At 39.2% G+C, this 12,325-nt stretch overlaps 1 protein-coding gene across 1 annotated transcript in view; it reads left to right on the forward strand.

The window, feature by feature from the left end:
• The first annotated feature begins 312 nt into the window (after positions 1–312).
• Positions 313–12,325, forward strand: part of LOC129004140 (death-associated protein kinase 3-like) — a 67,470-nt gene continuing 55,457 nt past the window's right edge. The window contains exon 1 of the mRNA XM_054432577.1: positions 313–529. Within this exon, the coding sequence (XP_054288552.1) occupies positions 387–529 (143 nt within the window). The 5' untranslated portion in view covers positions 313–386. The remainder of the gene's footprint in view (positions 530–12,325) is intronic.

Raw genomic sequence — 12,325 nt, forward strand, 5'->3', positions numbered from 1 at the left:
TATTTCATATCGAATCATCCCTTGTAGAGTAGTGCGTAAAAATATAATAATATACAATTAATTGTCGTGGACAATCGTAGTATACAACAAATCAAACACACCGCGTTAACACAAATGGACACTGCACGTCGCGGTAATCATAACATTTCTGCGTCGGCGACAACAAAGCTAGTGTCAATAATCAGCTGTCAGTCAGCTGGGGGAGGGGTAGGACAGCTGTGCAACAATGGAACTGCACGCGCTCCCCTCCCTCTCCCTCTCCTCGCGCGACCCGCAAGGCCGTTCACGCGTCATTCGTGGCTCGACCGCTTTGGAGAGTGGATGTTACCAGCTCCTACCGTGTTCGTGAAGTGCCTAGTGACAGTGGCGGGTGTGAACTGTAGGATATGCGGGAAGTGGTGTCTCTGACACCTGTGGTGATGTCGTCCCAACCAGGATACCTGGAGCTGTCCGCGGAGCAAGCCAAGCGACTCATCAGAACTGAGCCTATTGAGGATTACTACGAGGTGGAGGATCAGCCGTTCGCAAGGTAAGCGTAAATTATCGAAAAAAAATAATACAGGAGGGAAATCTTAAAAATATTGCTTAACCAACTTTTAAATTATGTATAGGTAAAACAAATCGTTCTTTTCGTAAAACAATGTTTTTTTTATTGCGGTACAATTTTCAATATCCAGCCTATAACTTATCTATAGACTACACATACAGCACAGCCGCGTGTAATGCATTGTATTAAGTTGTATAACGCATACAGTTTTAGAGCCAGCAAAAGTTACAGCAGTAAAAGTAGGTTTGTAATTTTTTTTAACTCTTTTTGAGAGACATTCAATCCCAAAAGCAATTTTTTGACTTTCCACACTCGGTGTTTTCAAAACTCCCACTTGACTTATATATCGTATATAATCGTTTACTGTGGATGAAACTGCAATAATTTGTTTTTACTATGCAAGTTATTGTACATTACAGAAGTATAATAGCATAATGAAGTATAAAAGTTCATAACCACAATTCGTTAAGTGATTAAACTCAAATCTATTTTCAGTAAGTTTGGGGGGTTTAGTTCAATACCAAATTGTGAACTACGTCGACAAAAGTAAAAACGAACTACTGTTCAGTACAATATGTTATATGGAAATGTATATTGTTTGTTAAAATTCAAAGTTATTACATTCATGTATGAAATTATTAATGGTGTCATCAGTTTTGTAGAGTAGGGTAAATTAGTTGAAACACGACATATTTTAGAGGATTATTCGTGAAATTCTCATCGTGAGACGAAGATCCGCGTGAGAAAATGAGACGTTTGTGAGATTCCTGAAGCAGTTTTGTGCAACGAAATGGAGAGGCGATTATAAAGGTGTAGAATTCCGCGAACCACCCTATAGAATCAGAACTCCAACACATGGGCCGGCATTGAGAAGGGAGGTAGCCGGCAAAGATGCTTCTAAAGAAATCAAATACGCTACTTCAGTCGTATTTTTTGTCATTTTTAATATCAAGAAACTGTAAGAAACCCATTGAATGCACGTCTTATATAATTGTTGAGTTCGTTATCGTATTATGTGTAAGATTTGATTGTGAACGGATATATCAAAATACGTCGTTACAAAGTCTCGGAAAACATTTTTCATTGTATATTATATAAATTATTATATAACTCATTATATTATATGATTATATTATATCATCATCATATTATATAAATCATGTTATACAAATCAGAAAAAATGTCAATACAGGGGTTAGGTATTAGAGATAGAATTATCGGAATAAGGTAAATGATTTGATCTCGTTTGTAGGGCAGTGTCGTATTTCGTGTGCCTATTTAAGCCTAAGCTGCAAAGAATAAAGAAATCGAGAAAGTATTAATGTGCGAGTCTGTAGAATGGAGTGAGCTCGCCTTTATAGATTACTTACCGATTTGACTTGAGCTGGCTTGAGTCCATGTTTAACTCTGACTCAAAAAATCACCAATTTTCTGAGCTAGGTGATGGCCGAGTTATCCAGACTGCCGTGTTATCGAGTGCCGAGTTTGCGGGAATCTACTGTAAAAGACCTATGTGGTAGTTGTGGTCTTTTTAGAATTCTTTTATGGTGTAGTACGTTCTTTGAAAGGGATAGTTTTTTTAGTGCAGCAGTGAATTCTTTTGTGTTGTTTATTGTTCTGAGATTTTGTGGCAGTAGGTTGTAGAGTTTTGCTTCCATTGCAGTACAGTGATGTACTTAAGCCCAATGATTGATGAGGTCCACTTTTAAACGATAAGAAGAAAAAGATTTCACATTTCTGAAGATCGCAGTGCAACCCTCTTAATATACGTCACTTACCTTTGAATTCACCATTACTGATGCTATAAACCAGTGTTACTTCAAGAAAGTTAAATCCAATAGGTACTGTAGCCTATTATGTCTCTTCTATACTTGTGAATCTGGATATTTTCGCTATGCTTGTAAAGAAATGCTCCCATTCACGAGAAAGCTTCAATTGCCAATTTCTTTAAGCCAAGGTGGAAAACCGGAAAAAGACCAATCTGTGAACGGAAGTGGGTGGCAGTACTATCACTCCTTGAAACTCGTCATGGAGGATACACCCGCACAAAGACCTCCGGAGTGAACAAGTGTGCATTGCTGTATTTGGAGGTCTATGTCCTGTCCTGTTTGTACAACTGTAGGAAGCCGACGAAAGACAAATAGACGCACGGATGTCACACACTAATGGGCGTGTGTGTTGTGTTGCCTAATGAATAGGCTTTAGAAGTTGACGAATTCCTCTCCTTTGATCACCACAAATCTGCCGGAACGTTTCCAATCTAATTTTTAGGATTCTTCAATTCTTGTTGGGGCTGACCCTGAATGTTTTGTCGTTTGGAATCTAAATTTAGAGATTCCTTGCCTTGAAGGAATAGTTTGTTGGTAGTTTTAGTTTAGATGGTCCATAGGCTACAATATTGTTGTGTAAATGTATTAACTATGTAGTCGTGAGAAAAAGTAGCGGTACGTAGTAAGCTTAAAAAATTGTTAAACACCACTAATAATACTGTCATTGACAAGGGGTTCATTTTACAGTATGCTTAGCACAATCATTTGCTATAACTTCAATTGTTTATTATTCCATCTTTACGTTCAATCTCTTTTAAATGGATATTGCGCTAACTTATTTCTCCTACATTTCGCGAACTAATTTGAATATGAATTATTGCGGAAGTTACAACAAGCATTGTTGGGATATGATTAAAATTAGTGTACATCAATATTAGAAGTTAACGATCCTCCAAATCCGACTACGCTGGACACCATAAACATTCGTTAGAGCTCCGAGCCTTTGCGTTTGGCGCCCAGAACCACAGTATTTTACTCCCAACACACCCCCGTTATTACATTATGCCCTCCGAACACGGTGTTTTAATATAAATATAAAATTATACCGTAATGAAGTGGGCCTATAAAACGTGCGGTCAGGATTCGGCGGTGACCCCCGTCCAAAAGTTCGTTCCCCTTGCCAATACTACTGAAACGCTGCGACCAATCGCAAAACACCGACCAAAGTAATTGTTCGTAGTTATTCGGTGTCCGGGATAAGATAACTATTATTTCTCCGCGAGTTTCCCGGCGGTTCGTGTGAAATTATCGAAATCACTTTTCATTGTCGGACCGGCTTCTTTGTGCCGTGCGAGATTGGTCGTTCGTATTTCATGTTGGGTGATGCAAGGGTTTGCGATTTGTAACGGTTCCTTGGAGAGAACCGGGAGTTTTATTATTGCTAAACCAGCCTAATACTGGTGTAAAACATATTTTTTTTTAGAATTCGTACCTACTTATTAGGTCTAATTATTATGAACTTATAATGTATGAGCTACTATTAAAGATGATAGGTAAATTTAATCAAATTGATGATTAATTTACCTTACTTACCCTTTCACACGTAACATGAAACGTACATGGATATGGATTTCGCAATTGGACATTATAATGAATTTCTAACTGCGAAATACAAAACCGAAGTTCAAACAAGAAAACAATAAAAATGCTAATTTTTGTCCATTGGATAATTCCTGGAAAATCCATTGGCTTAGCCTATTACATATTGTGGTGCATTGGATATTTAAATTTCATTACAATCTGTCGAGCGGTTTTGGAGTCCATAAAGGACAAACATACAAATATACAAACATACAAATATACACACATACAAACATACAAACATACATTGGATTTTATATATATAGACTACAATCTAAAGAAAGAATGTTTAATGTTTTGAGACTGCTACAGTAGTTTGTTCTCTAGCGGTTATTCCACGCCACCTCTTATTTTGATGGATGGAGAATTATATGCTATTCTTGGTAGACAATAGTCAATGGTTGTGCATAAACGTGAAGCTTACCCAATGTTTTCGTGCAAAAAATGTTACACAACAATCAGAGCTGAGTGTGAAAGAAAGAGGAACAATACACTGGCTAACTGCTCTCTTGCACTAATTGACGTGAAAAACGGGGCTGTTGAAACATTCTCATGGCCCAACATTCAACAGTTAAACATTGCTCTCCTCACTCGTCTCAGTAACTAGGAAGAAACTGGGTAGAGTTATTTAACAACAGATTTGTACAGTTAATTCAATTGTGTTGTGTAATTAGTAATTAGATGTGTATACAATTGGGAAAACCCCTTTGTTGGCTTTTAGTTTCAAATTTGGACCAAATGAACACTGTCTACTTTTCATAAGTTACAAATCGTATTCTCGCACCAATTCAATCCTTTTTGTTTGACCGATTGTAATTTAATTTAAATGGTGTTTTATGGCGATGAAACACTGGTGTGAATCTGGTGGCTCATAGCGCATCAAATAGTCACACATTCAAATATTTGTTTAATATTTCTTGGACTCAAAGACATAGATTATCAGGTCAGTGAACACAAAAGTGAATAGTAGGTTGATGTCATCGTTGATGATTTCGCTACCGATTTAAATTTAAGAGATCTCATAGATAGTGAACACTACAATACAACAGTGTCATCGTAGGTAATGTCGTCTCAGTATAGCAACAAAAACTAGATTCCTATGATAGTGAATAGAGTACTACCTTTGACTAGTCAATGGTACTACGATATTATCCGACTGTAAGTAGGTAATGTCGCTTCAGATTTAATTTAAACAATTCTTACTATAATAACAAAACAAGGCGGCTGTGTAACCGTAGGGTGGTAGTCCCTGTCTTTATTATGTTGTAAATTTATCCTAGGATTAAAGTTACAATATTATAGTGAACACTATAGTGTATGGCAGTTTCATCTGAAGTAATGTCGTAGTAGAGTCATAGGATTCCTAGGATAGTGAACACTATAGCAGGGCAGTGTCACCTGAAGTAATGTCGTAGGAGACCCCAAGTCATAAGAATCCTAGGATAGTGAACATTATAGCAGGACAGTGTCACCTGAAGTAATGTCGCAGTAGACCCCAAGTCATAAGAATCCTAGGATAGTGAACACTATAGTAGGGCGGTGTCGCAAGATGTTGGGTGTCCAAGGGCGGTGATGTAGGGCGCCATCTGTCCACTGAAAGGTCAACTGTACAGCTGGCCTGTCACCTGGCTCTGCTGCAGTCCGAGCACTCCAGCTGGGGAACCCTTGCAGCAGATGTCTTCGTGACCTTGAAAGACACCGTTACAGCTATAGTGGTTCTTGACGACGAATAAGTATTCCAATGATTTAATTCACACAGTATTCAAATTGACAACATACCGTCTGTAGAGAAGTACATGGTTTGAACTTTTACTAGTTGAGAATCTTCAGTTGGGGTTTGAAACTCTCGTATCAGTCTTGTAGACATTTATGACATCGTGAGCTACTCTTACAGGTTCTTAGCGTTAGTTTAAAATGATTCGCCAAAGTCTCCAAACGTTCAGGAAGCTGGGAGTTTGCAGATAGGATGTGAAATCCATGCAGCAGATGCCCTCTTGACCTTTAAAGACACCGTTAAGATCAATATCGACAATAATACCCGTTGGGGTTCTTAATATCGATAAAATATCGCAGTGCTTCTCCAAATTCTCCAAAAATGTTAGTTTATGCAGTATAATTAGGTGGTAAGGTAGGTGTGGAGTCTGGTTTACACCTTTGTTCATTTCATGAGCCGATGAAGCAGCTCAGCCGGACTCTGAAGGTGAAATGTTCGCCTCCAGTCAGACCGACCCACTTCTCAGATCTGGGGAACACATCGATGAGCGGCAAGTTTATTGTCCCTTTCTCTCCCGGGCAAAGATCACCTCTTCCATCAAGTTGCGCCAGCCTAGCAGCCAGACGAGAGTGATTCAAAATCGCTGACTGGAATCGGAATAGGCTCTCGTTTGACGGGAGTGATTTTGATAGTGGTGGCGAAACTGGAACTCAACTCGCTTTCATGATTTAACATGACCCAATGGCATTTTTTGTGATCGTAAATCATTGACAATTTCTGGATGTTGCGAGCTGTTAGGAAATTAAGTGAATGTACACTTTAATTGGGTGAATGTGTATGCTATTCTTTGTTGAAATACATTGTAACGCACAGAGAGATATCTCAAGGAGACAAAATAAAAAGGAAAGAAGGCGCATCTGAAAAACCGGTGTTCAAACGGTTTAAATTCAGTTAAAATTGCACTATAAACTAATTCAAGATACAAATTACGAATGCTTTACACAAAGCTGACTTCTTTTCAAGAACAACAATCAGGACCCAACTTTTGCGTTTATTGATTTTTCCATCCGTTCAATGATATAGAAAACTAATATGAAATCGTCAAAGAATATTGTGATTTTTTCAATCATACCGTCCATAGCAATGCCTGTGGAAGTTGGAACCTCACGTCCTATCCTTAGATTCTGTTTGTAGTTCTACTGTGGTAAACCCGTTCTCGTCATTATTGGAGCCAATCCCTTTGACCGCTATCCAACTATTTATACCACCTTGTCATTCCATGAGTCACCTCGGCCAGACGTCATCAGTCAAATATTTAACGTCTCGGGCCTTTCCTGCCTTCCCACATGAAGGTCCCAACCGTCTGGCCTACCTACCGTTGCGGGATATGACTCATGAGGCGGTTTCAAATTTGAACGTGGTCGATACCCGCCAGCTGCCTTTTTTGCACCTGCATTGTCAGAGTGTGCACGTTGTACCCTTTTTTGTCCTAAGACGCTAGGCACGAGCCCAGAATTATTTTTCACATTACTTCAGGCTAGACCTAGGGGTTGCGGCATTATCACTTAGATAAAATCCATTGGTGACTTGGCGGGATTTGAAACCGGGACCTGAGGGACTGAAATCCCACGCTCTAACCACTAGACCGCTCCCACACGTTGTACCCTTGGGGGTAGCCTGTATTGCAGTAAACGACCCTGAGTGCATTTAAGGATTTGTAGTTTATTAATAATAATAAACATTGAAGGAACGATAAGGGAATAGTATAGGGCCTACAGAAGATTACATCAAACCAACAGCAACAGCTTCGTAGAGACTTTTTACTGAACCTTTATTCTTTTAGATGGATGTACAGTATGTGGAATATACTGTACGATAATAAAAATGCGCACTATTGTTTGTATTGGACTACAGAAATACAGAATCTAAAAATTCAACCAAGGGTTGAAGGTTTCTAACTGGACTCAGCTCTCCTTGATTATTGGGCTTTTAATGAATGGTCCTAGCTGTAAAATTGATCTAACTCAGTAACAAAACTCCATTCATATCTTTCTGGACTCATCTTCCATTTATATTTAGATTAAACCCCCCCTTGTATGTGGCCCAATTCAAAATAGTTATTCAACAAAATATAACTTTCCTCATTATGCATTTCTCATCTACAACCGACTATTCGTGGATTTCCTATGGTCAAAATGTTCCCAACTCGGCAGCATGAACGTCACCACATATTACACAGCAAGTAACGCCCTCATTGTTCGTCGGTACTGGATGGTATCCGTTATCCTTGTCTACTATCTCTAGATCTTCGTGCAGGATCTGACGTCACATTCTACTCCTAGTTCTTGGCTACCTTTGTCCAAGTCGCGAGTCGTGTACGTCTCCCATTGAGGCTTGTTTGCTGACGGCTGTCAGACGTCAGTCAGCACAAAGACCCGCGTCTTGGTTATGGAAATTACCTGTTGTATGCGCCACAATGTATGGGCTGAAGAGTCTGTTGTTAGTGACTGTAGAGAATGTGGGATCGAGAGTGTATAGCCTATGATATGTTGGAGACTAAAAATCTAGAAGTTCTTTCAAGTCTAAGACTGCTTAAACTTGTTCAGTGTTTAGTGGACATATGTGAAACCCTGAACATATTTTGCCACACAGAACCGCTTGTATCAGTTCGATCACTTATCTAGAAACGATTTGTAATGGGTTGACTCGAACGGAATTCTCCACAAATTCGATTTCGGAAACATTCGGCAGCCGAACAACTTGTTTATTGGAGGAGGCGATATATTCCCAACGATCGTTTAATCGGCAATAAATTGCCCCAGAAGAACTGTAACCCGGCCCCGAAATGTCCCATCGCGGTAGATAATGGCGCCGACGGCTGTGGGAAGTTGGGGCCATTAATTTGTAGACGCGGCGGGCCTACTATCGCAGCCCAATTTGCCTGTCTTTTGTTTCGGTGTTCGCAAATAAAGCTGTAATGAGGCATGAATATGTGACGAACCTCCAAAGTGTGCCGGTAATCAGTAACACGACCTTCTGCTTGCACCTTTCCCCGGCTGGAGCTCTTTTGCAGGAAAACTACATTAAGTTGTTGTGACTTAAAAAGTTATTTCAGAATTATACTTACTCCCTACTCCTGTGGCCATTGGATCCCTAGGAGGTCCTTGTCCTGGCCAACCATGTGCCTTCAGGATCCTCGGTATTCAGAATTGTCCGACTTACAGTTTTTTATTTTTATTTACAAATGTCTATGTTTGTGTTATATCTAGGAAAAAAGAGTGAATGTATAATTCATTATTATGTGGTTAATGCGTATTTAATGTCTATAGAAACCAAGTACTTAAGGCTACTATATGCTATACAAGTTTACAAGTACAGTACTACAAGTGTGTAGTACTGTATGCTATTGCTACTATACGAAAGTGAGCATACTAAACTTCATAAATACATATTTCCAGTTTTTGTATATAAATATTTCTAGAGTTTCTCAATACTACCCGCTTCATTGTAAGCGGTTTAACACGTAAATCTATCTTAGGAAGATCCTAAAGTAGTTTATCTTTAATTCTTATAATTTTATAGATACACTTAGACCGAATAATCTCGTGTAACGTAAATCTCGGTATCCCCTAAAGACAAGAATAATGTGTGGTTGCGGTATGCGGCAGTTAAATAATAAATAGTCTTCGAACGTGGCCCCGGAGAACGAGGCGTTTTGTGAACGCGTGCCATCGATTTTCGGAGTCTGGGGGCGTGAGGAGGTTGCCGCAGTGGCGACCGGAAGTGAATTTGGGGATGGAAGCGAGGGGAAGTAATACCAACGGGACATTTCCTCCCCTCAAGTGGGGAGAGTGTAAACATGTCAACAGGGCGATGAATGCCACTCGGGGAAGGGCTACTTTTGGATCATTTTTAAATAACTCTCCCCTTCCAGGAGGTTTGAAATGTCATGCTCGGGTGGTGTGAATGGGCTATATCTTGGAAGACTATATTGTATCTAATACTTGAAAAACATTTAGCAAATTTTGAAGTAATTCTAAAATTTAAATCATATTTGGATTCCTAACATTCATCAAATTGGCGTAGAAACCTTTTTAATGAGGTATGACGTTCGACTATTAACGGAGGCAAGGATCCCTTTTCCATTTTACAGTCTGGGCCTGTTAAAATGAAAATTAATATAATTGAATTTAACAACCCTTAGAGTGAGCTAAAGTAAATTACGGATTTCTGTCGAATGTGAATGTTCGAAACCGCAGTCTTCCTGAAAAGCCACTTGAAAGGATAACTTGTTTCAAACAAACGGGAAAATTAATTGATACAGCAGCGCATACAATGTACGTTGCTCATTAAACTATGTTCAATTTAAAATACATAGTATCCAAAATGCAATGGTATGAAAGCGTAATGTTGAGGCATTCGATAAGTACCGGTAGCCTACTCAACCAAATAGCTACACTTGCTGTCCTAAATGCTTTGCAAGGTTTCGTCTGAAGAAAGCGAAGATTAACATGTACAGTAAATAATTTAAATTGTCACAAGATTGTGTTGAGTTGTTGAGTTTCCGCGTTGTTTCACAACAGACCTACTTATTCATTGTGTCACGGTATCAAGCTTTCGTGAAGATTTAACCATGTTGTGACACCTATTACAATACTGATAAGGGGAATTATAATACTGATAAGAGGCCTCGTGAAAAGATAATGTAAGCTTGATAATAACAGCGTGCGCCACTCTGGCGTACCAGAATGTAAACTGTGTGAATGTGTGTGTTACTGAACAGTCCTTTAAAGCGATGTTCATGTCTATTGGGATGGATGAGCGTTTGAAGTATATGAGTACAAGATAACCTGAGAAAAATTCTGTGTCATCCGCAAAGCGTTAACAAATAATTGCATCAAGATAAATTTAAATAATAATAAAATATATAATAAAATACTAATTGGCAAATGAGAAAGCGTAGGAGCGTTGGATTTCAAACCAAACCAATCTGTTCCTCACCGATTATTAACGAAAACTGTTCAAGAAAACTCTATACCCAAGACCTCTTCAGATTAGTTCCAAGGGCATCTAGCAAACGATGTATAATGAAATAAGAATAAAGCCAGGTTGAAGCCTTGAAGAAGTCAGATACTTTCACTAAGGGGATCGACATAAAACCGCGTACCCTACTACGCGTTCTTTGCTTCTAAAACAAGCAATATATTTTCTTGGAACGGAATTCCTTTGATTAAAGTGCTTGTCACAAATTTACCAACATAAAAATTTGCTGAATAATTTCAAACGTGTAAGTATGCAACATTGTTGCTAAGACCGCAGAGAGATCAGTGCCCGTTTGGCAGCTAAATGAAGACGGATCGGGTTTTTGAGCGTCTCAAGATTTGATACGTCTGGATCGCACACTGGGGATGTTTTTGCTCCGCGAATCTCATTGATGCATGTGTCATTCCCGCCACGGATCTGCCTTTTATCTGATCGTGGATTAAAATTCCTCAGCAGTACCAACCCAGCGGCTTAATTTTTTGCAAAAAGGTTTATGGGTTTTCGCATTGGAATGCTTGTCTGGTATATGATTATAAGGATAGACCTGTTCGCTAATGGTTGATTCTACTAAGGATTAAGTAATCTGACAGTGTCTCTGTCAAGGATTATGAAGAGGTCTACTTTGTTGTCTGCTTAGCATTAAGACTTGGAAACTTCGTCTGAAATTGCAGAGTTTCTTCTTTTTATCATCGGTCAATAGTGTTGGCATCACTCCAATCGTTTGGCCTGCATGTCTGGTTAATATTAACTCCGCATTGAAAATATGAAAAAATAATGGGCTTAGGGTAGAGATCGTGTATAAACATAGTGTTAAGATTTCAAAGTTAACCATATACTCTAACTTGAATATCCTTGCTTCCAAAGCTATTTGAGCCACGCACTACAGCATCGGTCACATCACTTTCTCTGGTCAATTTTGCAGAATCATCTCATCTCGTGTTTCGAAAACAACGTTCTCATTTTCCACTCTGTTATCATAACTTTCTCCCCCAGGATGAGCTTGGCCTTGAAGTTATGGTCTCACGTGTGATAATGAGGTGATAGACCGATAGTTGACTACCGAAGTTCTCACGGCTACCAAGGATCGCTACGTGCCGAGCATCTATAGCCAGTTCGTTTCCCAATGTGGGAAGTGCCGCCTTTCCCCATGTTTAATTAGCCCGCTATCTGGGCCACTCTATGTGCTGTCGCAACGTCCAAAGATCAGCCAACAGCCATTGTGCCGTTTACGTATGCGATAGCCGTTTAGTACATGCAAATGACCCGGGGTGCTGCCTTGTGTTGTCCCGAACTGAAACAAGAACAATGCTGTTGCAAATGCTATGGCATATCCGTAATAAGCCTAATCAAAAAAAGATTTCAAATCTGGATCGTTCGACTCGACACTTTTATAAGGGGCGAATCGTTAGACATTTTTTCTTAAATTGTTTACCTTAGTCACAAAGTAATGTCATTATTCACACATTTATGGTCAATAAAGTTGTTTTATTTTACATTGAGATTTGGACAATTCTGTTTGTACAAATTCACACGGGATTAAATAACCTACTTGAAAAAAAAACTCAAGTCTCAAGATCCTCTCGGTTGTCCTTTCTTTGACAACTCTGTTGT

This window comes from Macrosteles quadrilineatus, unplaced genomic scaffold, assembly GCF_028750875.1.
Source record: "Macrosteles quadrilineatus isolate MER2022 unplaced genomic scaffold, UCM_ALF_1.0 Scaffold_9__3_contigs__length_116548681, whole genome shotgun sequence".
NCBI lineage: Eukaryota > Metazoa > Arthropoda > Insecta > Hemiptera > Cicadellidae > Macrosteles > Macrosteles quadrilineatus.